This window comes from Durio zibethinus, chromosome 8 (genome assembly GCF_047325235.1).
Source record: "Durio zibethinus cultivar Kanyao isolate XHJ-2024 chromosome 8, ASM4732523v1, whole genome shotgun sequence".
NCBI classification, from domain to species: Eukaryota; Viridiplantae; Streptophyta; class Magnoliopsida; order Malvales; family Malvaceae; genus Durio; species Durio zibethinus.
Window position 1 is genome coordinate 22843705 of NC_143169.1, and position 26167 is coordinate 22869871.

At 30.6% G+C, this 26167-nt stretch overlaps 2 protein-coding genes and 1 long non-coding RNA gene across 12 annotated transcripts; 1 reads left to right on the top strand and 2 right to left on the bottom strand.

Moving 5' to 3' along the window:
* Positions 1-6652: 6652 nt before the first annotated feature.
* Positions 6653-8369, top strand: LOC149517634 (uncharacterized). 2 transcript variants are annotated; one of them, XR_016344240.1, is made up of 5 exons: positions 6653-6775; positions 6873-6928; positions 7036-7417; positions 7563-7708; positions 7886-8369. It is a non-coding gene; the product is annotated as an uncharacterized LOC149517634 (long non-coding RNA). The 2 variants fall into 2 exon arrangements; XR_016344241.1 differs by having other exon boundaries at positions 7036-7176.
* A 2831-nt stretch (positions 8370-11200) lies between these two features.
* LOC111278617 (uncharacterized) lies at positions 11201-12720 on the bottom strand. Its single transcript, XM_089764768.1, has 2 exons — positions 12345-12720; positions 11201-11993 (listed from the first exon to the last, which is right to left on the bottom strand). The coding sequence occupies exon 2, from the start codon at positions 11980-11982 to the stop codon at positions 11500-11502; it is 483 nt and encodes a 160-aa protein (XP_089620894.1). The 5' UTR covers positions 11983-11993; positions 12345-12720; the 3' UTR covers positions 11201-11499.
* Positions 12721-18683: 5963 nt separating this feature from the next.
* Positions 18684-23781, bottom strand: LOC111279021 (uncharacterized). Of its 9 annotated transcripts, XM_022865881.2 has the most exons (9): positions 23604-23741; positions 23125-23152; positions 22780-23004; positions 21785-21982; positions 21335-21607; positions 21012-21114; positions 20720-20871; positions 19924-20100; positions 18684-19626 (listed from the first exon to the last, which is right to left on the bottom strand). In XM_022865881.2, exons 2-9 carry the CDS (start codon positions 23137-23139, stop codon positions 18790-18792), a joined length of 1980 nt encoding a protein of 659 aa, XP_022721616.1. In that variant the 5' UTR covers positions 23140-23152; positions 23604-23741; the 3' UTR covers positions 18684-18789. The 9 variants fall into 9 exon arrangements, with proteins under 9 accessions (XP_022721616.1, XP_022721615.1, XP_089620892.1 ...); XM_022865880.2 differs by lacking the exon at positions 23125-23152 and having other exon boundaries at positions 22780-23089; positions 23654-23781; XM_089764766.1 differs by lacking the exon at positions 23125-23152 and having other exon boundaries at positions 20720-20838; positions 22780-23089; positions 23604-23750.
* Positions 23782-26167: the final 2386 nt, after the last annotated feature.

Genomic DNA, 26167 nt, shown 5'->3' on the forward strand with positions numbered 1-26167 from the left:
GTGCAAAAATCTTGAACATCGACTAGAATAACTTAGTTATATGTCTGATCTATGGACTACATATGTTTGGTATTACCTTGTTAGGGCAACCGATCCTTCACTGTGTTATAGGTAGTTTTGTTAAAACTCCATCTTTAGAGAGCCTAAAATCGAACCCGTTAGTTACGTAAGTCTAAGTCACCTCTACCCTGCTTGTTAGAATGGTATCTAAGTGCAATTTTGAATAGCAAGAAGAAAATTTATTTCTATTCTTGATTATTAAAGTTAGATAGGAAAAGCCAAAAAAAGTTTTATTTTCATAGATTTATCAACCATCAATAATTCTAGTTCTCAACTTTTTTCTTCTAGATCTTATTTTAGTTTGTCTTCTCCCATTTCTCTTATACTTAAAAAGTTTTCTTCTTCTAAGTTAAAATTCATACAGATGATGATGATTCTTGATAATGTATTGATTTACATTAATGATATTTAATTATTCTCTTTAGATATCACATCCATACACAGTTATTGCATAAGTATTAGCAAATTATTCAACAATATGGGATAATGCTCTCAAAGAAAAAGATGATCATTGTTGCCTCAGAAATTGATTTTTTAGGCATGCATTTGAAAAATAAATAGTACATAGCTTAACCTCACATTGCTAAGACAATTGCAAATTTTTCTAATGAAAATCTTTTCAAGAAACAAGTATAATAAATTTTTGGTATAGTCAATTACATGAGTGAATTCCTCTCAGATCTTACATAGTTAACTCATCCTCTCAAACAAATGTTAAAAAAAGAACCTCTCAAGTGATCCCAGAAGCAAACAAAAGTAGTACAGTCATTGAAGATAAGAGCATTGTTACTTTCTACTTTAAAGATTCTTTCAGATGAAAAAAAGATACTGCAGACAGATGCAAGTAAACAATTTTGGTTAGCAATCTTTTTAAAAAAAAAAGATGAAACTAGATAAATATGTGTTACAAAAATGATAAATTTAAATATTTGAAACTTCATTATCACTCTGTACTAAAAGAAATTTAGCTGTAAAGTATGGATTTCAAATATTTGAATTTTACCCCATTGGATACTACTTTCTTGCGAAATTGGATATGTCAACTTTCGATCAAATATTTAATTTCAAAAAAAAGCAGATGCCAAATACATAGTTACTCAGACTTTCTCAGTGGTTCTCATAGTACTCATTCACCACAATGTATATAAAAGATAAAGATAACATTCTTCTAGACATGCTAACTAGACCTCCTTCTAAACCTCTTTCAAATTTTTTGTAAATTATTTTAGTCATTTCCATGATGAACCCAACACTGTCTTCTTCATAAGCTTTATCTTTTACAAATCTTTTTTTTAAAAAAAACCTTACCTTGATGATGAATTTGACTTACCTGATGAATTTTTAACCTTCTAGTGGAAAGTTTTTCTTCAAAGTTACCAAGACTTATTACCACTAAATCTCTTGACCAAAAAGCTCCACACCTCTAGCTTAAATACCAATCCAAAACATTCAAAAACTTTGGAGATACTTCTGTCCAATCTCTTGATATACATCTCGAATACCCCTTTCATCTATCCTTTTAGATTCTTTGACCCACTTTGTTTCCCAAAAAAAATAATTTATTTCATGTGGTACATTTGTCACCTTTACTACATTATTGTAGAATTTTCACTTTCAAGACTCAAGACACTTCTCCATCTTTTTTAACAATCAACCATCAACCCAAAAAAATATCAGATGGACCCCGATCACCAGCACCTTAAGATATTCTTCTAATGATTCAGACTCATTCCAATTTAGATCAAATGGATACAAACTTATGAGAGATACATAAAAGTTTTCCTTGATCCTCACATTATTTTGATTTTTCATAGATCATGCAGTTATTTAGTAAAACAACCTCAATATTTTTTATATGTGACAATTTATAGCTCACAAGGTTATTCATTATCATAATCACTTTTTGATCACCTTGCTGAATATACAAAATTTTAGAGATAAATTTGTGAAATAAATCACAAGATTCTCAAACAAAATAGCCAAACCTCCAAGATGATGTTTTATGGGGAAACTACCCTCTAAAATACAATTATCAACTCAAAGTTGATAAAAAAAATTTTATAAGACTAGATTTGATAATGCATGGACAGAACCTCTCCCTGAAACCACAAGCTATGAACTTGACCAGCCCAATAAATTAGAATCCTTATTGAAAACCTCCTAAAGTTCTCAAAAAAATGGAATAGCAAGACTACCAAGACCCATATGAAGATTTTAACCTAGATCAATGGTTAGAAAATATGGTTTATGATTTCACTTTAGAAGCAAACAACTCTCACCTTAACCTTTTTCCAAAACACACTTATAGTTCTCACAAATGATGTTGATTCGATCATAAATCCACTCATAATACTCTAAAAAAAATTCTTTATTCCAGTCTAATTATATAGAATTATATGTGATGATACTTTTCAGATGATTTTCAAAAGATTCCAAAAGTTGATGTTGATGCCTCACCAACCTTCAAATCAATTTTATATTAAGTCTACTTTATGTCTACTTTATGTCACTTTCAGATGTTGAGTCATGTTTACTTTAAAAAAGTTACTTTTTTAAAGTAACTTTTTTAAAGTAACTTTATGTCAAGTCACTTGTAAGGCCATGACTTTAATCATGACTTCATCCTATTAGGTCACTATTTTTTTTTTTTCTATGTATAAATTGTGTGCAGGACTCGCAGAAAAAATATAGAAAAACTTCTCTAAGAAGTTTTCCTTTGTAAGAAATCATTCTTTGTAAACTATGTTTGGCTAAATAACTTTCTTCTCTTTTGGTAATCCATTCCTCCTTCTTCTATAGTTAAAGTTTCAGTTTCATGTTTCTTCTATCTATTTCATAATTTGCAGTGATACAAGTTAAGTATGTTCTACAGTTACCTAAATATTATGGATTTTTTACATCAAAAATTCTTATAAAATTATCAAACAGATCATTGATCCACTCTCTTAGTCAAAAAAAAATTATTGTACCAAGATCTTACTAAAATAAGCTACTTTAGTGAAAAATATATCTCCATAAAAGTCAGGCCACCAATTCAACGTTAAGCCAAGAGGGCGTAAGAGTCTTGAACACCGATTAAAATACCTTAGTTATATGTCTAATTTATGGACTACTTATGTTTGGTAATTATCTTGTTAGAGCAATCGATCCTCCGTTGTGTTGCTATAAACACCCTAATAGGTCCTAACCAAAACCCATTGTGTCTGATCCAACAGGATTTGGGCTTAAGCCTATGAGGCCCAGTTCAATGGGGCCAAGTAGTTAGGCCTAGGTGTTTATTATTTTATTCTTATTTTTTATTTTTTTTTTATTATTTATTTTATTTTAGGATATTAGCAAAAAAAAGAGAGAAAAGATAAAATTTTACCGTGTGAATGCATGCTGGTAGTTTTTTTTTAAGGGATTGAATTTGTTTAAGGAAAATTTAAAGTTTCTAAAAATATCAAAAACTTGTCAAAGGTTGAGTTAATCAAGGATTCTTCTAAATTTTCCTATAAAATTGGCACAAAGATTACAGAAAGATTATACAAAAAATAGATATCATAAAAATACAAGGGAATGAGAATATTAAGAATGCATAAGTTGATCAGACAGGTCATACACAAATACACAGGCCAATGATCATAAAAGAAAAAAATTACATCGAATTCCTAGCCTAATTCCCAGAAAATTCGTTCCCAGCAAGAATCACAATTTAGCACTCAAGCTCGACTTTTCAACTAGTAACAATATACAATTAAAAACAAAATTCTAGCATCAACACAGAGGGCCAACACAAAATCAGAAAGATCAGAATAAAGGCACAACAGTAGGCTCTAGAATTTCTAGAGATCTTAAATTGTAAGATTATCAAAACTAGCTTTCAAAGAAGATCGAAGAAGCCCAGAATGACAACGGAGCACTGTGATGGCCAGTGGTGATGGCATCACCAATTTTCACCAAGCCAATTCTACTTCCATCTTTCATAATCAGATATAATCTCCTGTACTGCCCCAGCAATCACAGAGCCACTCCAACAAATATCCAATAAGGTAGTAAGATATCAGCAAGCTTGGAAACATAAAGACAGATAAAAGGCTAAAGTCAAAAACTAAAAGAGATTAAAAATAAAAGAAAAAAGACAAGAAAAAAGGGAAACCCGAAACCTCCCGGGTGGTGACAGTGACAGGCGAAAGTAGGTGTGACCTCTAAAAGATTTGAACGGTGAAGATGTGAAGCTTGATGAAAGAAACATATACTGAAAGTTGACCAAGATCTGACGGTGTGAGAGGCTGAAACAGAAGAAAAAAAAAAACCATAACTTGGACTCCAGATCTACGCCTTTAAAGAGCGATTTATGAAAAAACAAATCTATATTCATGATGAAGAGAGTAAGAAGCAACGATGGGAAGAATTTTAGCTTGGTCGATCTTCAGACAGTGGTGAAGTACAGCAACATCGATGACAGATCACGACGACGTCAGTGTCAGAATCTAAAAACTTTTGAAGTTTTCAACCGGGGTTTTCATATCCCTAGAGAAAGAGAAAGAGAAAGAGAAAGTTAAGGGAAGAGAGAGAGGGGAAAGAAGAATTTTATTGAAAAAGGCTAAAAATTAACCTTAAATACCCATTGAAAACAACGTCGTTTTGGTCTTACTATTCTCAAAAGATCTGCGTATTTTCAAGCATGCAACCAGACCCGTAGCGTGACCCGAACCAGTAACTCGCGTCCCTGCCTAGGTTTCAACCGAGCTGAATCACGAAACCCAGCCATCAAGCCACACTTTTGAGTCGATCTTTATGCTTCAAGTCGAGTCATTTGAGCCGCTAAACCGAGCAGTGCCAAAAGTTTTTTTTATTTAGTTTTATTATTTATTTATTGATTATTATTTTTTCCCTTATTTATTGACTAAATTAAAATAAGTTATTTATTCAATTAAACATCCTTTAATTCTCAATGATCTCTTTAAAATAAAAATTTGAAAAAAAATATTTCTGAAGGAAAGTTGAATGTATCAATTTTCTTTGAACATAAAAATTAAGAAAAATATTTTTAAGAAAAAGTTGAAAGTATCAATTTTTCTTGAAAATAAAATTTTAAAAAAAACAAGCATTTTTTAGGAAAAGTTGGAAGTATAAATTTTCCTTAAAAATAAAATTATCAAGAAAAACATTTTTAAGGAAAATTTGAAAGTATCAAATTTTCTTGAAAATAAAAACCTTCAAATACTTTAAGAAAAAGTTGAAAGTATCAATTTTTCTTGTATGAAAGCATGAGTTTTTCTTATAAAAAGATCTATATCAAAAGTTGAATCATTATTCTTTTTTTCCTTTTCTATCTTTAAAAATTTTTAAACGTTACATAATTTGACAATAGAGCCTCTGCAAGAGAAACAGTGGTTTTCTTGCATACTCTTAAGGTGAGAAAATTTTTCTTAATTTTTTGGCAAAAGTATTGGAGTTAATTAAGAATAATTTTCAATAATTAAATGCTTGGTAAAATTTTTAAGACTTATCGGATAACATAAAATTGAGCTGGTACCATCTTTCGATGGGCGTTATGAGGGTACTAAATCTTCCTCACACATAACCGTACTCCTGGACTTAGTTTTAGTTTCGCAGACATTGAATCTACTTGTTAAATATACGTAAGCTAAACTTAAAAAGGGGACAGATTCAGTCAGGTGGCCAATCACACCTAAATAAAAAAGATTGATGACGACTCTTTAAGTCAATGTCTAACGATAGGTCCTCGGATTTAGATGTTATGATAGTTGCAAGTAGTTTTATTAGAACTCCATCCCCGGAGAGCCCGAAACTGAACCATCAGTTACACAAGTCTAGGACATCTTTACCCTGCTTGTTAGGAGAGCCTAGAACTGAACCCATCAGTTACGGGAGTCTAGGACATCTCTATCTTGCTTGTTAGAATGGTATCAGAGCTAGTTTGATAAGAGGGCTATAAACTATCAGAATCATGATCAAGAGTTCTCACAGTGTGATCTATGATGAATCATTAGCTTTTACCCTGACATGGCTAGATAAGTTAGCCGCCTGTGCAGTCGATAAGTCGAAAGACTTATCGAAAACTAGCGTCTGAAGTACCCATGAGGCCACCCGACAAAATCGATCTTGACTCTATGTTTGAAAAGCTCAAATTTCTCTTGTTAGAATGGTATTCCCTATTTCAGTCTAATTATGTATAATTATGTGTGATGATGCTTTCCAAATGATTTCTAAAAGACTCCAAAAGTTGATGTTGATGCCTCACCAGTCTTCAAATCAATTTTATGTCAAATCTACTTTATGTCTATTTTATGTTAAGTTTATTTTTAAATGTTGAGTCATGTCTACTTTAAAGACAAAATAGTTATTTTTCTAAAGTAACTTTATATCAAGTCACTTGTAAGATCATGATTTTAATCATGACTTCGTCCTATTAGATCACTATTTCTTTACTCTTTATATGTATAAATTGTGTGCTCCTTCTGCCAAAAGGAATATAAAAAATCTTTCCTAAAAAGTTCTTCGTTGTAAGAAATCCTTCTTTATAAACTACATCTAGCTAAAAAAACTCTCTTCTTTTTTAGTAATTCCTTCCTCCTTCTATAGTTAAAGTTTCAGTTTTGTGTTTCTTCTACCTATTCCGTTGTTTGCAGTGATATAAGTTAAATATGCTCTGCAGTTGCCACATTTATGGGTGTCATGGACTTGCATGAAATGTTCGGAAAGGCAGGTCATAGTTCTATGATCGTACTTTGTGCATGAATATCTTTAGCTTTCAATTGTTATTAATATGATCCTCATAAGTTATTGACTTTTAACATTTTTAGGAGGTAGTGCTGAAACTCTCTGCATTGCAGCGTGAAGCTCTATGTGGTTACATTATGTATGGTTTTGTTTGATGTCGCCTGGAAGCTGATTTGGTCAGAATTTCAATTGTTTTGTATTTTGGCTGTTGTTCCTGACCTTATTCTATCTTTTGATGTTTTCCAGGGAAGGAAGATTCTTACTGGTGGTGGTCTAAGAGAGTCTGAGGGGAACTTTTTGCAGCCCACAATTGTTGAGATTTCTCTGAAAGCCGACGTTGTTAAAGAAGAGTTGTTTGCTCCGGTTCTTTATGTCATGAAATTTAAGGTAGCCTCTTCTTCACAAATTTCCTCTTTTGGGGTAGGTTGATGGCGGCTAGCCCTGTTCATAGGATACACTTTATACAAATTCTGTCTTGTTTTAACGATATCCATGGAGCTGCTCTCTGAAAACCATAACTAATTTTGCCGACTTTGAAAGATGCAATTGAAATGAACAATTCTGTTCTTCGAGGACTTAGCAGTTCCATCTTCACACGTAAACCTGAAATCGTCTTCAAATGGATTGGGTGGGTCTCTCTACCTGGTGTCTCATTAATCAATAAATTATTTAGTTCCTATTTATCTGTGTCGCCAGCTTGAAACTTTAGATCATTGTTATTCCTATGGCATTATAATTTATAAATCATGCTTCTCACCTAATTACATGTGCAGGCCTCAAGGAAGTGACTGGTATTGTATGTGAACATACCAACCCATGCGGCTGAAATAGGTGGTGCTTTTGGTGGCGAAAGGGCTAGAGGAGGAGGCCGTGAAGCTGGAAGTGATTCTTGGAAGCAGTATATGGGATGCTTAACCTGGTAAACTTGATTATGAAATCCAATACCTCTTATTTACATCCTTTTCATTGCTATATTGAATAGTTGCCATAGACAAAGATGAGTTCAGCATTGTGCATATCTTCAAAAGTGGGGTTCAGTGTTTGATAATCTTCCATTAACTTTCTGAATGAACCATTTGTTTGATGTATTTGGCAGCATAATAAATTACGGGAACGAGTAACCTCTCGCACAAGGAATCAAATTCGGCTAGGAATGCCACATGGTTAAGCATGTATTAACCATTTTCACATAGCATTATACTTTTCTTGTTACTTTCTCGTGTTTCATTTTCCTGCATGCAGGTTCAGGCCATACGAACCAGTTTTACATCTGCAAAATCGACAATGCCAACCTTCTTGTTTTAGACCGTAGATTGGCTCAGAGATCTTCTATGCTATAGACTGAGCTTGGATTCACATAATTGATTAATTGTGGCCTAAAAACGTGAATAATAACATATATAGAATAAACGAAAGAAAGAAAAAAGGCCTGCAATCTTCAAATGGCATAATGTCCCTATGCCTTGTAATGAAAAATTCAATGAGGGTTAAAACAATCTTGTTTTTTCAATCTGCAGGTCTAGTGTATCCGCTGTACACTTCTATAATGATTCTTATTATCAAAGAACAGGGTTTTGTTTCTTTATTTTTCCTCAAATAGATTTGTTATTTTGCTTCTAATTCTCACTTTGATGAAAAATTGAAAGAAAAAAAAAAAAACCCCACAGTTGGGATGGGTTTGAATTGATATAAAAATCTGTCCTGACTCATAGATAATTAGCAGGTGGTAGTTAAAAAAACAACTGATGGATCTAACAAAGAATGAAATATAGGAATTACCACTATTTTTTTCTATTTAAATACAATAGCCAACTTGGGTTTTAGTCATTGGAACAGAGGATGATATTGAAATTATCCTTCTTATCCGTACAATAATTTAGGAGTAATAAAAAAATAGCATAATATAAAATGAAGATTTAGATGAACAAGAACAACTATTGAGCAAATCTGGAAAAAAAGACAAGCTGTTTAATTATTGGATTTATATAGATCTTGTTTTTGGAGGTTTTGGATGGCTTTACTATTAAAAAATTTATCACTTCATAATGAAATAGATTCTCATTATAAATCCTTAACCACGGGTTCAAAGATATCTTAAGTAACTAACTAATCACAAATATAGAGATAATGACAGTTAATTTTGTTGCTGTTATATTCTCTCTCAGCCTAGCTGGTGTCTCATAGGAAATATATCCATTCTGCAGTAGGTGGGAAATTTTGGTCTTTAGGAAAATATAATTAACTCTTAATCATCGAATTAAAAATAAAATAAGAGGATTATTAACTTAATTGGGGAGAAAATACTTCACTTTAAGATCTTCATCTCATAAAATGAACAATTAATCAATTATCAATTAGCCTTTATATTTTTAAAAAAATCACAATTTAAAAATAAAAAATTATAGATGCTGAAAATTTATCAATTAAGTTTTATATTTTATCAATTATTATTACATGAATGGAGAGACCTGGAGGGCCAAGACCATCTGATGAATAACAATTAGTGGTCTACATGCCCAACAAAGCATAAGCATAAGTATCCCTTGATGGGATTGATTTAACCTTTGTTTTTTGGCAAATGAATTTATGAAATTGGGAAGATAGCTCAATTTTTTAAACCAATTATAAAGACAAACAGAATATTTAGAAGAAACCCTTTTTTTTTTTACTACTTTTCCATTCATTCCAAAATTATTGCTTTTTTCCAAAATCCATATCTTGCAAAGACCTCACTTTGTACTTTAGGAGAGTGAAAAGTGTGGACAAAAAATGTATACCCTATTTCTGATACCAAATCTCCTTTGAAACTATTTTAATATTTTGTTTTATCAAAGAAAACAAACCAATGTTTTAATCTTGATCTGCATTAATTTAGACCAAAATAAACATTTGACAAGTGAAGAAGATTGGTGGGATCCATGTCTGAGTCAGATGATCAGTCCATGATGGACCCGATCAGAAGTCTATATCCTATTTGTTGTCTTCACTTAACAACCATGCACTGAATGCAACTTCTGTGTGTCAAAGGGTTAACAGAGCAGAGCTGTCCACAACTGGTTCTAAATGTTGCTGTCTTGGTTGTCACTGCTGCAACAATGGTGAGGATCTTCAAATCTTATTGAAGGCTTTTATCTATTTATCAGTGGGATTCAGACAAGACAAACTTTCCCATGTTTCTTGGCAGGCATTTTACCTTTTTTTACAACATTTTTTGTTACCGCTATAAAAGCACAATCTTGCTAATCATTTTTTTTCAGGAATATCAGCTTCTGCTTGAAGAGTTGAGTTACATTCCAGTCCAAATCTTGCATTTCTATGGTTCATACAGGGTGAAGTTGCTGTCTAAATGTTATTAATACAATCATATTTTTATACTACACTATTGTTTAAACATTTCCAGCCATCCAATCATACTTTTTTCCGAGTCATGCACCATTCAAAATCCCTTCCACTTTATCATCTACCATGATGAATTTTGCCCCACCCCTCTCCCATGAAGAAGAAATCTCAGGAAATGCACTAAATAAGAGTTGAATATGATGTTTAGCTCAATTGATGTATGTAATTATTTTTTAAGAGGTCATATTTAACAAGTTTGAAATTCAAATCTCAACATCTACAATTTTTTTCGTTATTACCTCTTACTTATCCAAAATAAATGCACTAAATAAGAGTTAATATATCATTCCGTTCATGCTAAAACTTTAGAAATTGTCATTCGATCTAATTTTTCATGTTTGGCTGTAGACTGCCTTTAGACGAATGATTTGAGCTCGTGGAATGCACTTCCTTGATTTGGAATTTGCAGTGTCTATCTCGTAAGAAAATGCCATTAATGGCATCTCAAGGATGAATAGAATCACACATGGGGAATCATGGTAGATTTCCACTATTAAATAATTCCATGTTACTCTTGAATTTATGTACAACTCAACTTTGGAATTATATTCTTCCATCCAGTCATGCAAATCCCAAACCATATATCAATTTTTCTTCAATCTCTTGTCAACAGAATCTTAGATTTCAGGTCATTTTTTTAAACAATTAAGTTGAAAAAAAAAAATAATTTAAACAAAGCTTTTTCCTTTTGAATACTACTACTAAACATGAATATCATTAGATTTTCGCTTTTGACCAACATAATTTTGTGTTCAATGTCCAAAAATCAGGGGCACCAGAAACAATAAAAAAAAAAGGACCTCAAGTTCATAAGCAACATTTGCAAAACCCCAAAACTGGCAACAAGTTTTCCACTTAAAATATGTTTCAATTTGGTTAAAAAAAAGTTCAAATTCCATTGCAGTATGCTTCTTCAAATTTAAATTCAAACTACTTTCAATTAGTCTGTAAAAAACTTGTCCTAAACATAATGTAAAGTTTGTTGTTATGGTATCAACAAGCAGATTCAAAGAGTGGAAAAGAGAACTGTAATTATTTCTAACGACAGAGGAGTTCTATATTTGATATTAAAATCTACATAAGCTTCTAAGTCTAAACTTAAACATCAATTTCTTTTGCTTTTGACTCTCTTTTTTTTTTTTTTAATCAATGACAGACTTATAAAAAAAGAGGAACTTGAATCCAACTCTTTCAACTGCCAGAAACATACATATCTGGCCAAACATAAGCCCTTTCTCTTTGTTTGCAGCACATCAACGTTCATTTCCATTCTCTTTATTACCTTTCCATTGTCTCTTACAGATACCTCTATCAACCAGAAAGGGTAGGGAAACAACTTTCAGACCGAGTAAGCCCTGGACCCCGAATTTCACCAACCTTTCTGGTAGGACTAGCTGGGGTTGATCTTAAACCTCTTGGAGAATCCAAACTCCTTCTAAGAATACTTCTCATAGCAGATATCAAATGAACTGTAGGATCAGGAGGCGGTCCGGAGGAAACAAATTTTTGGCAAAAATTCATGTGCCTTGCCATTGCTTCCTCCGTACTAATAAGCCTTTTTGTCCTTACAATCTCATATTTGACAGCTTCAGCACAAAGACCACATATCCATTTACCTTGGTATCTTTCGCGTACCCTTTCAATATATCCTGGGGTACACTCCTCGGTCAGTCCACAGCAATCACATTTGGCAAACTCAACTTCACTTTGTGCAACAAGTTTTGCTGACGGTGCTTGAGCTTCTGGTCCTGCTGCTGATACCACCATTGGATCACTGATTATTGCAGCAGACATTGTCAATTGCCCTGTTAAAAAAAAAAATAGAACAAACATAAATAAGGCGAATAAATATACCTGTAACTTGGGTTTCTGTCCAGTTTTATTTTATTTTCTCCCTTAAACTAGAAAAATTTTTTCTTTTTGGCTTCAAGCTTTTGTTTTGATGTGAACATGGTGAAGAAAAAGCAATTGTCATAATAATCTTAATGCAGCTAATAACAATCTGTAGTTTCATTTTCAATTTAAACTGGAGAAAGCAGAATATAACCTATGAATTTCCTACTCCTACATCAACGATCATTGATCAAATAATAAAAAGCAAACTCCTGGAAATGACAAGAATAAAACAAACAAAAAAATGTGTTAAAAAAAATTACCAGAGAAGAAGATGAAACAAAACTTTGGGTTCTTTTTCTTATTCAAAATTCTCCCTTTCTACTTCTACTATGGCTTTTTAAGGCAAATTAAATGTTTTTATTTCTATTATCTCTCCTTCTCCCACTCTCCTTCTTCCAACTTTTCTTCAGTGAAGAAAGTCTCACACATGAAAACCATTTCCTTGAAACCTTCCCTTCTCTTCGTTTTCTTTCTTTATTTCTTTTCTGGTTTTCCTTTAAAGAACTGTACAAAAACCTCAAAGACCCCTTTTTTTATTACTTTGAAAAAACCCCAGATACCCAAATCTTTGAATGAACAAAAAACCAAGAGATTGCTTTTTGTTTCTGTTCCACGTAATTCTACCCTCAAAAGCACTTATAAATAAAATAAAATTGAAAGCCAATTTCTTTTTTCCTTCCTTTAGATAGAAAGAGAGCCCAATGATTGAAGCAATAAGGGGGCGGACTCTAGTATATTTCACGTCATCAATATTTGCTTGATATTGACTGCCAATGAATGAGTCTGCCCGTTCATCTCTCGATTGCCAGTTAAGCATCATATCTTTGGAAGACTTCCTTTTCATTTCTGTCTCAATTTCTGCTTAATTTAAGGTAGATTTATAAAAATTATATATATGAAATTTATATAATTTAAAATTATTTAATAAAAATGAAAAATATATATTATATTTAACATATTAATATAAATTATAATACAATAATTTTTATATTTTATATATTTATACTAAATTATCAGGATAAATTTGTATCTAAGTCTAATTTAGGAAATGGGAAAGTTGTCAGCTGTTTTTTCCATCTTTGGACCAATCATATTTTGCCACGTGCATCCAAAACGTGTAAGGGACAACTTTGAGGATGTCCCCTTGAGCATATTTGCTTAGAAAGTTAGTATAAATAAGTAAATAAAAATACTAATGGTTATTATTTGTCGTATCAGTACTTAATTAAGATGATTAGCAATAATTATGGTTTAAACTTTACGGTGTTTGCTGTCGTTTTATTTGGTGGACAAACTAATTGTTCTTTTTTTTTTATAGTTTTGTTTTGAGTTCAAACATTGTCAAACCGTGCATTGTTTGGTTTTGAATTCTTAAACCCATTTTCAACACTAATTAAAATGCCTATTAATTAGCCTTATCATGATGTTCACAAACAAATCTCTTTTTTTCTTTGAAAAATTACATTGGGATAGAAAAGTATTTTCATTAATATTTTTATTGCTAAATGAAAAAAACCAGACCAAGCAGGATTCTTGAAGGCGCCCATCCTTTGGATGAATATTATTTTTGTTTGATTTCTAGAGTTTTCAGTTCTGTCTCTTTGCACAAACGAGATTAATAATCATATAATTTATTAATAAAATGTTAAATTTTTTATTTTATTGATCAAAAGTTAATTTATGACAAACTCGAGTTTTAAAAAAATGAGGCAAAAATTTTTTTTCCAAAATCACTTCAATTTCCTTTTTTTTTTCCTACATTTAGATTATCATTTCATTTGTGTGTTTATGACAATCAGTTTATCTCCTAAAATTTCTAATTTCTCAACCAAAACAGAAACTAGAAAGAAAAAAGAAACATTTCCTGTCCAAAGATTAAGTTATATATTTATGTCAATTGAGGTAGCTAATTAGCTCCCAAGGACCACAAGGGAAAGTTGCCTTGAATCTAGACGGTATAGTAAGGTTGGGACTTCAACAAAATGTAACGTGCACATTTGGGGTTTGACATAACCTTGAGTTAATTAATGTCAGAAGAAAAAAAAACCTTGAGCTAAAAATGAATAAATAAAACCCATCATTTAATTGTCTTAAAACTTAAGAAATATGTTTCTTTTTTATGAGAATTGAAAACACTACTGTTTAAATTTAAAATTTAAATCGGCTTCCATCTTACTAATTCCCTTAAATAGAATCAGACGTTAAATGCAGTGAAAGAAGGGATTTTGAGGCATCAATCATGTGATTTATACTGTATTTATTTCACTTTTTAAAATTCGTAATTTATTTTTAAATTTTCTTACTTTATTATTTATCCAGTTAAAAAAATTATTATCCATATAAATTTTCTTTAAATGTCAATTTTAATAATAAATAATATATATATATACGCGATTGAAATCTATGGTCATTTTTACATTAAAAAGGAACATTGAAGTTAAGTTGAAAATTAATGTTGCTAGTAAACAAAATTCATCGAAAATTTTGTCTGAATTATTATATTTTTGGAAGGAAACTAAGGGAGGAAATGAAACATGTAGTAGGCAAGAGGAAGTGGAGTCATCATACCTTCAATTATTGGTTTGGTTTGAGTAGCAGTGCAATTTACGCAACCCCGGCCTTTCCTTCTCTTAGTCCCCACTCCCCATTATTATTATTATTATTTTTGCCTAGCACGAGGAGGTATACCTTGATGACGATTCTTCATGGTAAGAACCCCCCCCCCCCTTCGATCACCCCTCACTCACACCTCAAAACAATAAAGTTTTGGGTTTAATTAATAAAATACATGGACCAAGCTTTCATAAATATTGACAACCCACCCCCACATGAAAATCTTCTCTTTCCTTCACTCATTTTTTTTTTTTATAAAAAAAAATTTTTAATATGAGACTAAAAAAAGAGATTATAAGTGTTAAGATTTAAAATTCATTTTTGTTTTTTTTTTTATGACAAACAAATGAGAGAGAGAGAAAGGGAGGTTGATGGAAGTGTGCTGGGAGCTTTGAATTGGCTCACATGGGGCAACAGGGCACGGCCTTTTCTTATTTTGTGTTCCCATGCATGCTTCACATGCATTTGTCTAAGCCATTTTCTTATATGCGTTTCATATGTCTTTGACGATTGAAAAACATTGGTTTTGATTTGTCGATGATTTTAGACTCGGAAACAGCTCTTACCTCCCATAGCCATTGTCCTTTTGGTGTTTTTTTCAACATTTTGTGAACTTAGATGAACTGTTTTTTTCATTGTGTTTTCTACATTAACCCTATTTGTATATAAGCTTGATTTTGTTTTTAGGTCAATCAAAAATTAAAAATTAAAACAATGACGTGAAGGATGACATATTGATTATTAATCACAAATTAAATATATATATTGAGAAATAATAGATAAGGATTACGTGTCATACACTAGTACTGTTAATTATTAATTTAGTGGTAATAAATTATTATTATTATTATTATTATTATTATCCCTTGATTTGATAAATGCGCCTTCAAGCATGTTCATAATCGTATATCATTGATGGTCATAGGCCAAATTAAATCTATCTTTTTACTACTGTTCAAGAAAAGTTGACTAATGGTCTATGTTTTGAAATAAAGAGCTCTTTAAATTCATACCGTTTTTTCTTTTTCTCCTTTTATTTTTTTCATCAAATTAATTTATTTTGTATGATATTAAGCATGAATCATATATATCATAACGAATTTTTCAAAAATTTGTGTTGTTCTGGTGATTTGTAAAAGAAAAAAAGAAAATTTTATGAAAAATAGGTTTTTGGGAGCTAGAAAACGAAAAATGGAATGACAATCGACAAATGCATTTGTTTTTGTCTGATTGCCAGTTTCTTATTTTTAAGAAAAGCTTTCTTAATAGCCTCAAAGACTTTTATTTTTTCAGAAGCTGCAGTTTAAGGGAAGTAAGAAATGAAAATTGTAAACGTTAAAAATCGAATTTTAATTTTATAAAAAAAATTAAAAAAATATATAAATTATTTATGTTAATCTCCAAGTTTCAAGTTCAAAGATCTTGATTCTTTGTATAAAAGAATACAAGCATAAAACTAAAAACTCAATTATTTTTTTATTTTTCAGTTATAATTTAGCAAAATTTATGATTAAGAGAGAATCCATATTCCTTTTAACCTTCTCCAAGTTTTTCTGCATAATCTTCCTTCACAAAAATTTTAGACATGACCATTAAAAAATAGTAGTATAGTAGTAGAATTTTTCTTTCATATTTAAGGAGGGGAAAGAAAATTTTGTCATGCATTAAATTAAGTTCATATTTTTGATATGACAGAAGTTTATTAATTGATTAATAAGTTAAATCAAACATTAACAAAGTGAATAAAAAAATTAAATACTACATTATAAATTGTGCATCCTATGTCTTTCTATATATATATATATATATATATATATATATATATTATATGTATATGCAAAAAATATGCTACAAAGTTGTTGGAAGTTATTTTCAACGAGTCTAAATCATGTTGCATATCAATTATCAACATTAAAGAACTTCATTAAAAAGCAACTAAAGTTGAGAGACGATCCATGTTTTAATTATCACACAAAAGAAAAAAAAAATTAGAAAGCCAGATTAATAATAGAAACACAGATATACGTCGATGTGAACTGATATAAATCTTTGGTTGCACAAACTTAAGATCCTTTTAGTTATGTGGTGAGAAATTTTTAAGAATGTGGTTGATTGGAAGGAATTTATAAAATTTTTTAAAAATTTTGATATTGGATATTTGATTCAAAATAATTCAATTACGAGAGAAAATTATAGATTTCGAACAATATCTAAAGTTTCGAAATAAGAAACTTACCTCTCCCTATAGTATTATAGGATTCTATTATAGGATTCTAAGAAAAAAAACTATCTTATTTACAAATTTAATCTGAATAAAAAATTATAAAATAATCGTTATACTTTTGAAAAATATGTTTGAAAGTAACTGTAACTCAATTGTAAATTTTTGTTGCTAAAAATATTTTTATATTATAATTAATAATGTTTGACATAAAAAACGCCTTAAATAATTTATCATTTAAGGTGTTTGAGTTGAATAATATCATAATTAATGATCATTTAACAAAAAATACCTTAAATAATTATCAATTATGTCGTTTTTTTTCTTAAAATGCCTCAAATAATCCTTGCATCAATTACTTAAAGCGTTTTTTCAATTGAAATATCTTAATTGATAATTTAAAACAATTTTTTTTATTTTCATATATCATAATGTTATAACATGATTTTTTTAAACACATCTATAAACAAACGATTCAAACGTTTGTATGAAAAAATACCTTAATTGATTATCACATATTTAGATTTGGATTTTCTTTTTAATCCTGGGTTATGACCAAATATCAATTGGCTTTTGATTTTGGATTTGACTTGAAATTCTAATTTTATTTTTGCAACTCTCTTGCTTTTCCCTATTTGATTTGCTGTAAATAGTCTAAAGAAAAGGGAACGAAGACAGTGAATATAGAAACAAAAAAAAAAAATTTCAACCTTGTTTAATTTGATTGCTTAATCATTACTTAATTTTTGCCTTTGAGGTTTTTTTTTCACTCACCATTTTTTTCTTCTTGAAGTTAGGACTCGAGAATTATTTATATATCTCAACCATTTCTATATCTCACTCTGTAAAAAATTAACGGCGAAAAACCTCTTAATACTAAAATTTGACATCTTCATTTCTGAGTATGAATTTGAGAATAAAATTAAAATGCATGCACATGTATTTCGAAAATTTTATGTGATCGATTGATGTGGATCAAGTTCGACAAAGAATGTTCATTTGCAAAAAATTAAAAAAAAAAAAAAAAATTCTATCTTATTTTAAGTGTTCACCTTTTTTCAAGATGACTCAAAATAAAGTATTTTATTTTTAAATACCTTATATTTTTATTTTTTCCATTTTAAAATTTATTTTACTTTTAACAGTAAAAAGCATAATAAATTAATATTATAAAAATGAGATTTATAATATTAAATGCATAAAAATAAAAATAAAAATCTTAAGTTACTAATATGCATGAAAATTAAAAAGAAACACTTAAAATGAAATGTAGAGATTTTTTTTCTCCTAGATTAACTTAAAATCTTCCACGTGACTATGAAAACAAGGAAATCAAAAGCTTTGATCACGTCCGAAGGTACTAGACTGTAAAGAGAGAGAGGTGATAATTAATGAAGAAGACACATTAATAAAAGCTTCGGTCTATTTTCAATAATGGACATGAAATTCATCCGTCACTCATTAACCTAAGTTTAGCAGTGGTCTGGTACGTAGGGGGATTATAGATAATAATATCCACAAAAATTTTCATCACAATTAATGTGTTGAACCATTTGCAAGAATCAATTTCTGATTCTTAAATCAGAAATTATCTAATAAAATATTTTAATTTTAAAAAATGTTAATAAATATTTAAATTATAAATTTATTAAATAATATGATATTTAGAAAAATTATATATCAAAAATAGGATTAGTTCATTAGTCAAACGGATTCTATAAGGATAAAAATTATTAATTTTATTTTTTTAACTATATTTAAAGAATTTACTTTAAATACTTTTAGAGTTGATATTTTAACATATATAAAATGATTTCCAAAATAATTTGTTCTCAGCCAAAAAATAAGAGAAAGAAAAAACAAATTTTTACCTATGAGACTACCTCTCCAGTGTATCCACCATGATTCTGATCATTCAGAGCTTGATCCTCCTCAAGCTCCTTTATTAGCTTTTCTATCTGTCTTCTGTAAATAGGCATGAAATGATCACTAATCATGGTTTGGGAAAGCCGCAATTTACTATACAGAGATCTCGGTGTAAGGAAAATCCCAATCCTAGTCTCCATTGTCCTTTGGCCATTGTCAGTATCAATTGAGGTGGAAGGATCACCTTCCCACTCCACCGCATCAGAGTGAAGTGTAACAATATGCATTATCTTTCCTGCAGGGAAAAACCTGTGCACTTCCTTTGTTTCTGGAACAGAGCTAGCTGGCTGGCCCTCGCCAACCTCTGCAATGGCTGCTGCTTCTTCTTCCCTTATTTGGTTAGCAACATCAGCCTCCTCACCTTCGGTTCTATCATAAAGCTCATGCTCTAGTTGTTGCCACAACTCCACTTCATTCATGCGGTCTCCATTTGAGTGGTGGCTTATAAGATCCTCAGCATCATCCAGATTAGCATCCCTATCATGGTGTGGTTCATCGGAACACGAACACTCATTTTCCGAAGTCCATTCAACTCCTGAAGACACAGGAAGTCCAATGTTTTCTATTGTACTTGAAGATGAGTTTCTTTGGGGTGATGTTAGAAGAGGCTCAGACGTTTCTGCTTTATTGGGGGAAGATTCTTGTGAACTTCCCTCTTCCTTTGAGTTTGAGCCAGCAGCTGTGCCACGATGACGAGGTCCAATGCATGACCAAGAGGACAACTTTATGGCAGGACGAGTCCATGCCGCCTGAGCCATGCTCTGGGCTCTTCTCATCACGACCTGCGAATAACAAAAACAAAATTGAACATACACGGGCATTTGAGCTATACTTAGGGGCATAAACTACCAAAACTCAACCAAAATTTTTAGAGACAATCAAAAAGTGATCAAATACAAACGGTGACTTAAGCTCAGCTAGAATTAAGGCCAAAGAGATGAAAAATAACTTCGACCTCCAGAGACAAGAAACGATTTTTTAGGTAAATTCAGCTTGAAAACTTTTAAAACATAAATGACAGGATCTGGTAAAAAGGCTTAATGGAGAAGCAAGAACAAAGATATCAGTTATTCAGCTACCTGTGTACCATTAGAAACTGGGCGCAAAATTGCCCCAGCCCCAGCAACTTTTGCTTTAGCACTGGCAATGGATGGAAGACGAGAACCCAATGCCGAGGCAGATCTATAAACAGTACTCAGAATTCTTGTATGCTCAATTTGATTCCTCAGATCATTCAGCCAAGCAGATGCCGTCACCTGAAACAGAAAAAATAATTTCTTCAAGAACATATTACATAGCCCTGAAGCAAACTAAATAGACACTGTCCAGAACAACATTTCAATAAAATCAGTTGTGCCAAGCTCCTAAAACTTGTCAGCTACCAAAAGCTGCAAACAATGTCAGCCAAGTCAAAGTAAATGTTCAGTACAAATGTTAATGTTATTTGTTTGAATTTCTAAAGGGGATTATCAAACAATTCCACTGAGGAAGAGGACCATTAAACCACAATACAAGAAAGGGGGGGGGGGGTAGGAGAGGAAGAAACAGGAAGAGAGGCAGACAATTGACAGTGACTTGTTGAGGCCAGTAAGAGTTAGCAAGCTAATTGCTAATTTGTTATTAAGGGCTCTAAAATCATTCTGCTATCTTTATCTGTGCACGCACATAATCATTCCATTACAAATTATTACTCTTCTTTGAAAGGAAGGCAACAAAAGACTAAAGGAGAGCAGATATATTTACTTAACTAACTCTAGAAGCATATTAAATAAGGTACTTATGAGTTCTGCTAACAGTTAAAATATTTTGTCATCCCTGTCTCTTCAAAATGAGTAAGTAATACAATTCCTAAATAACACCCATCAGGAATGTTACCTCAGCACGCAAATCGTCCACAGATGCAGCCGAGAATGTAGGCACTAAGTCTGCTCCGTTTATAACAGAAGTAATAAAATCAGTCCCTGATTCTGCTAACTCCCATGTCATACAAGCAGCTGCATGCAGTATATATATAGTCAGTTTTATACCTACATTCAAGGAATGAAGGTATCACATTAACCACACCTCCTATGGGTATCGTACTATATTGCGGCAAAGATGTTCTCATATATGGCTATGTAAAGAGGCATCTATTCTAGAAGGCTAACAGTGGAAGGAGAGCACAAACCTGGAGCAAATGTGACACAGGTAGTTGTTGATAACTCCTTTTGCTCCCGCAGCACATAAGTTAAAAGTGCACCAGTGCCTCCCCCCAATGAATGCCCTACAATCTGTTAAACCAAATTGAACAAGTCTATTAATTTTAGAAAAATTTTAACCATGTAGATTAGTTCCCTTTGAAAATATTTAAAAGGTAATAATATAGTCATGGATGATGGAATTTTTCTTAATTAGTATTAGCTGCATTCTCATCAACGTCAAGCAAAGATATAGACAGAATAATAACCACAGGAAGAAAATACGAATATAAATTGCAAATTATGCCTTTACCTTAATTTTATAAGTTGGATATTTACCAAGGGCTTTAATAAGACAAGGAGTAGCAAGCTTTGCTATCCACCGAGCAGCTGCTACCATTCCACAATGTGCATAACCTAAAACTAAATCGCTCACTCCTCCCTCTTGCACAACAGTGTGATGAAATGGAACTACAGCTCCAGTTGCAGCTGTCAGAGTATCCTTGATACTATGTGTTCCACGAATTAATAGAAGAAAACATTTTGTTTTATGGTCTACTAATATTGTAAATGCAGGCTTCAAAATCTGCAAGATGTAAATGCATAAGATTAATCATGAATTTCAAAGTATATTGACAGTAAAATTACATTATCATACCTCCAAAATTGACTAAAATATTAAAAATCTATGCACATAAAGAATCCAAAAAAGTGGGGGCAAATCAATGGAAATATCACAATTTCAAGTGCAGATGGGACTTACTCCTGCTTTGGGTTCTTGGAGAAGAACATCTTCCTCATCATAACCAGTCTCCTCCAAAAATAAAGGAAATGGTTTTTTTGAAAAATGCCAACACAGTGTCAACAAGTTTAACAAATATCTAAGTTCAGCGGTTATATCTGGTCCTTTGAGATCAATGCTATCTTTACCACCAAATACACTTGCAACATGCATATGTCCCTGAAAAAAAAAAATCATAACCATATTGTATATAGGGGCAATATAAAAATAAATCAAACAGATAACAAATATTAAGAATTTCTTTTTATAAACACAGCTTCGTGTAAATATGTATAAGGACTGATCTAGCAATTTGATTAAAGACTACAAGAAATTCCAGAAGGAGGTAAGATATAATTTTAAGATTTATAAATAACTCAATGAGATAAAAACAAACCATTATACAGAGAGTGTTAAAACTATATGAAAAGGAAGTGTTGGAAACAAAGTGCTCAATGATGCTTGTAACAGGATGCAGCAGGTTTACAATGAAATACCGCTTAAGTGTTTAGACATTATACAACTACTGCTGTTGTACAGACATGATAGGTCTTGACTCCTAGATTTGAAAAACGTGCACAGTTTAACAAGCCACAACACCAATAATGAGATAAAAATAAACTGAAGTCTTTGCACTGTATTCAGCCTTTCAATGAAAAATCTTCCCCATAAAGTGAAATCTCAACATTAAAATATGCCTACAAGGATCTAATCACAGATTAGGTACATGATGGTAGGGGCACAATAACAGGATTCAGAATTCATGATTCTGATAAAACTAACATTTCAAAAACACTGTAAACTAGAAAGTTCAATGAAAGTAAATAAGAACTAATTATCCCAAAAAAAAGGACAGTAAATAAAAATTAAATGGAAGACAATGACGTAATTTGACAGAAAACAGAAGTAACAGAAACCAATAAAATAATCATGGCATTTACACAGTACAGCTACAATAAAGATCAAAGGACGCATACCTGCCTCTTCAATAAGAAGTTGATCCCAAAGGCCAAATCTCCAATGGGCCACTTCCCCAAAGTCTCAGAGTATGTAAACCTAAGAGTTTCAGACAAAGTAGAAATCGTCTCTAACCATGTTGCTGGAGCTTGAATTAATCTATGTGAAACACGCTCGATTCCTAAAGGAGCATTACTGGACAAATTGCTTCCACTTTCATTGTCATACTCACCAGACCTATTTGTCTGCAATTTACGATTCAATGTATAGTACAAAAGGGCAGCTGCACCGGCTGCAGTAGCCATGGTTGCAGTTGCCATGAGTTTATCCCTAAAAAAAGAAATTAAAAGCACAATTATAATTACCTCAGCCGAAGTCATCAACCTAAGAAGCCTGTAATATAATATAATTTGATTGAAATTCAATAAAATTCAAGTTCAAATATATATATATATATATATATATATATACATATATATATATATACACACATACATATATATATATAAAGTACGAAATAGTGAATGCTTTGAAATAAAGAATAGACGGATCATGATCTCCAGAACTATAACCTTCTATTTGGCTTCTGTGAAAATTAAAGAAAATCGCTATTCAAATCCTATTTCTAATAGTTTAATTCAAATCCTATTTCTAATAGTTTAAGTCCTTCATCGCAATACAAAACTATAAACCTTGCTCACATATAATCTAAGAATTAAACCAAAAAAGAAAAAAATACGAAATTATTAAAAGAATCGAAAAATCATAACCTAAACATGAAGAAAATCTTGGAAAAGAAAACCATAATAATCCGTCAAAATCGGGAGATTGAAAATGAACGAACCTGAAGAACTCAATTTTCACTGAATTTTTCCGATTTATTACGATAACTACCTTCGTTTGTAAGGAATCAAATTGAAATATACTCAAAGCATCTCTGCGTAACTTCAAACTTCAATTTTCTTTTTTTTTTTTTTTTTGGGACGGGGGAAGGGGCTAATTATTGGAAATTTTGTGTAATTTCGTTTTAATGGAATACACGTGGGTGAAGTTGATTGGATGGAAGACATAAACTGAGTTTAATTAATGGCGGTCCTTTTTTTACCGAGATGTTCGTGGAATTGGTAGCTTTTAGGAATTGTACTTTTCCGGTCATTGTGTTCCTCTTCAAACGGGGAAGGAAAGGGCCTTCTTTGGCTTCAAAGTACAACGTTCGGATGCAGGATTTATTCAGATGTAACCGACCTAAGTTAACAAGGTAACTAGATAACTCCAGTTTTTTTTACTTTGAGTAAAAAATAAAAATTAGATTAAGACTTAAGACTCTTTTTTTTATTGTGTGAAAGATGAACCCATTAAATCAGTATCACTTGGCCCAAAATCCTTGGGCATAAGGTGTGGGCTAGGGGCTATCACATGGGCCATCTCCCATCTTCTTTAACATGACTAACCATAACTCAAATATGAATAAGATTAAATTAAATAATATTATTTTATTTTATATTTAATATATATAAAATTAAAGATAAGATAATTTATTTATTGATTAAAATTATTTTTATTTAAAGTTTACATAATTATTGATCAAAAAAAATTATATAATTTAAATTATTAATATAATTTTTAAAGGTATAATCACACATGCAATTCAATTCCATCGATTCAAAATAATCATATCTATTTTAGAACAATTGAATCATCTTATATCAAAAGTATAATTAATCCTCCTGATAATTTTATTTTTTTTAGATATAAATAAAAAATAATATAAGACGATTATAATCTTATTTTATATATCATTATACCAAATATGATCTAGATATATAATATTAAATAATTTATAAAGCTATTTGGAATTTTAGGTAATATTTAATTTCAGAAAATAGAGCTATTTTTTGTTTTTATTTTTCAAAAAAATAAAAATATGAGTGAAAACGTATTTGATAATTAAAAATTAAAACAAGATTTTTAAAATCAAAAATGAAAATGGGTTGAAATATAAAAATAAGAAAAGATAATTTTAATTGTAAAAACAAGTAGGGGTGAGCAAAAGTCGATTTGAACCGATTAGATCGATCAAAATTGAGTGAATTCAGTTGAATCGATTTGGTTTATTCGATTTTAATTATAATCGATTTTTTAAATCGATTAAATTGATTAATTCGATCGATTTTCGGTTTTTAAAATTGATAATCGTACTGACCGAATTAATCGACTTTTTAATAATTAAAAATAAAAAAAATTGAGATAAATATTTTTATTTATTTTTTTTGGTAAAATATTGTTGAAATTATTAAATTCTTTAGTAATTTAGTTTGAATGATACTAGAGTTTGAATTTTATTGAATTGAATTTATGGTTAAATAATTATTCATAATAAGAATAAAATTAATAAAAAAAAATTTGGTTATTTAACCGAACCGAACCGATTTTGGTCGGTTCGATTATGATCGATTATTTAATAATATTTGATCGGTTCGATTATTTGTTAAATGAAAGTCGATTAAATCGGTTATTGATTTTTTCAAATCGAATCGATCGAATTGACCATTTATTTACCCCTAAAAACAAGGGATGTACATTTTTTTTTACGGTTTGCAAGCTATCATATTTAAATAATTTAAATAATTTTTAATGTTATTAATTAATAAATATATATTATATTACAATTAAATGACATTAATAATATTATTGAATATTTATTTATTTCATTATTTTTGCATTTAAGAAAACAATTTTTATTTTTATTTACCAAATATATTTTAAAAAAAATAAAAAATAAAAACTATTTTCTAAAAAATAAAAATAAAAACAAAAAATTGTTTTTCAAAAAGAAACGGAGCCTTATATTTCTTTTAATTCGTAAGTATTACTTTAATTTTCAATTTTTTATTCTCATGTATTGAGACAGGAATGACCTACAAAATAATTAATTTTGTTTTTGTTTATCTATCTTTTGTCTTCAGCGTGCAATTAATGTGTTCCATTACTTTATTCATTTTTATTATTTTAAATCGAACAAAATTATTTGAGTTTGAATTATCTGTAGTAGTTTAACAGGAAGCATACGAAGGGCTCATTTGGAACAATGATTAGATTTGAAACGAAATGATTAGTGTCTCCAATCGTGTTACACATGTGTTTGGTTAACAAAGACAGCACGACGGTATGGATTTTAAATGTGCGGGACCTCGAGTGACCAACTGGAGCCTCATAAGTCTAGTTAATAAACACTTTTTTTTTTTTAACGTTTTTATCCTTACAATTGTATTATAAAAACAAAACTGTCCTTACATTTCAACTTTTTTTTCATTTAAAAATTTTAAAATTTTTTTTAATGTTTATATCAAAACATAATTTTATTAATTTAATATAATAAAAAGATTTTCTAATATATTACTTTTTTAT

What these genes read in the sequence shown, in the direction of transcription:
- LOC111279021 (XM_022865877.2), bottom strand. Translation starts at nt 23,564, where the DNA reads ATGGTTTTCTTTTCCAAGATTTTCTTCATGTTTAG. An exon ending in ACTTCTTATTGAAGAGGCAG is followed by an intron (nt 21,983 to 22,779) that starts GTATGCGTCCTT and finishes TTTTTTTTTCAG; the next exon opens with GGACATATGCATGTTGCAAG. An exon ending in TGGACGATTTGCGTGCTGAG is followed by an intron (nt 20,101 to 20,719) that starts GTAACATTCCTG and finishes TTTCTGTTTCAG; the next exon opens with GTGACGGCATCTGCTTGGCT.
- LOC111278617 (XM_089764768.1), bottom strand. Translation starts at nt 11,982, where the DNA reads ATGTCTGCTGCAATAATCAGTGATCCAATGGTGGTATCAGCAGCAGGA.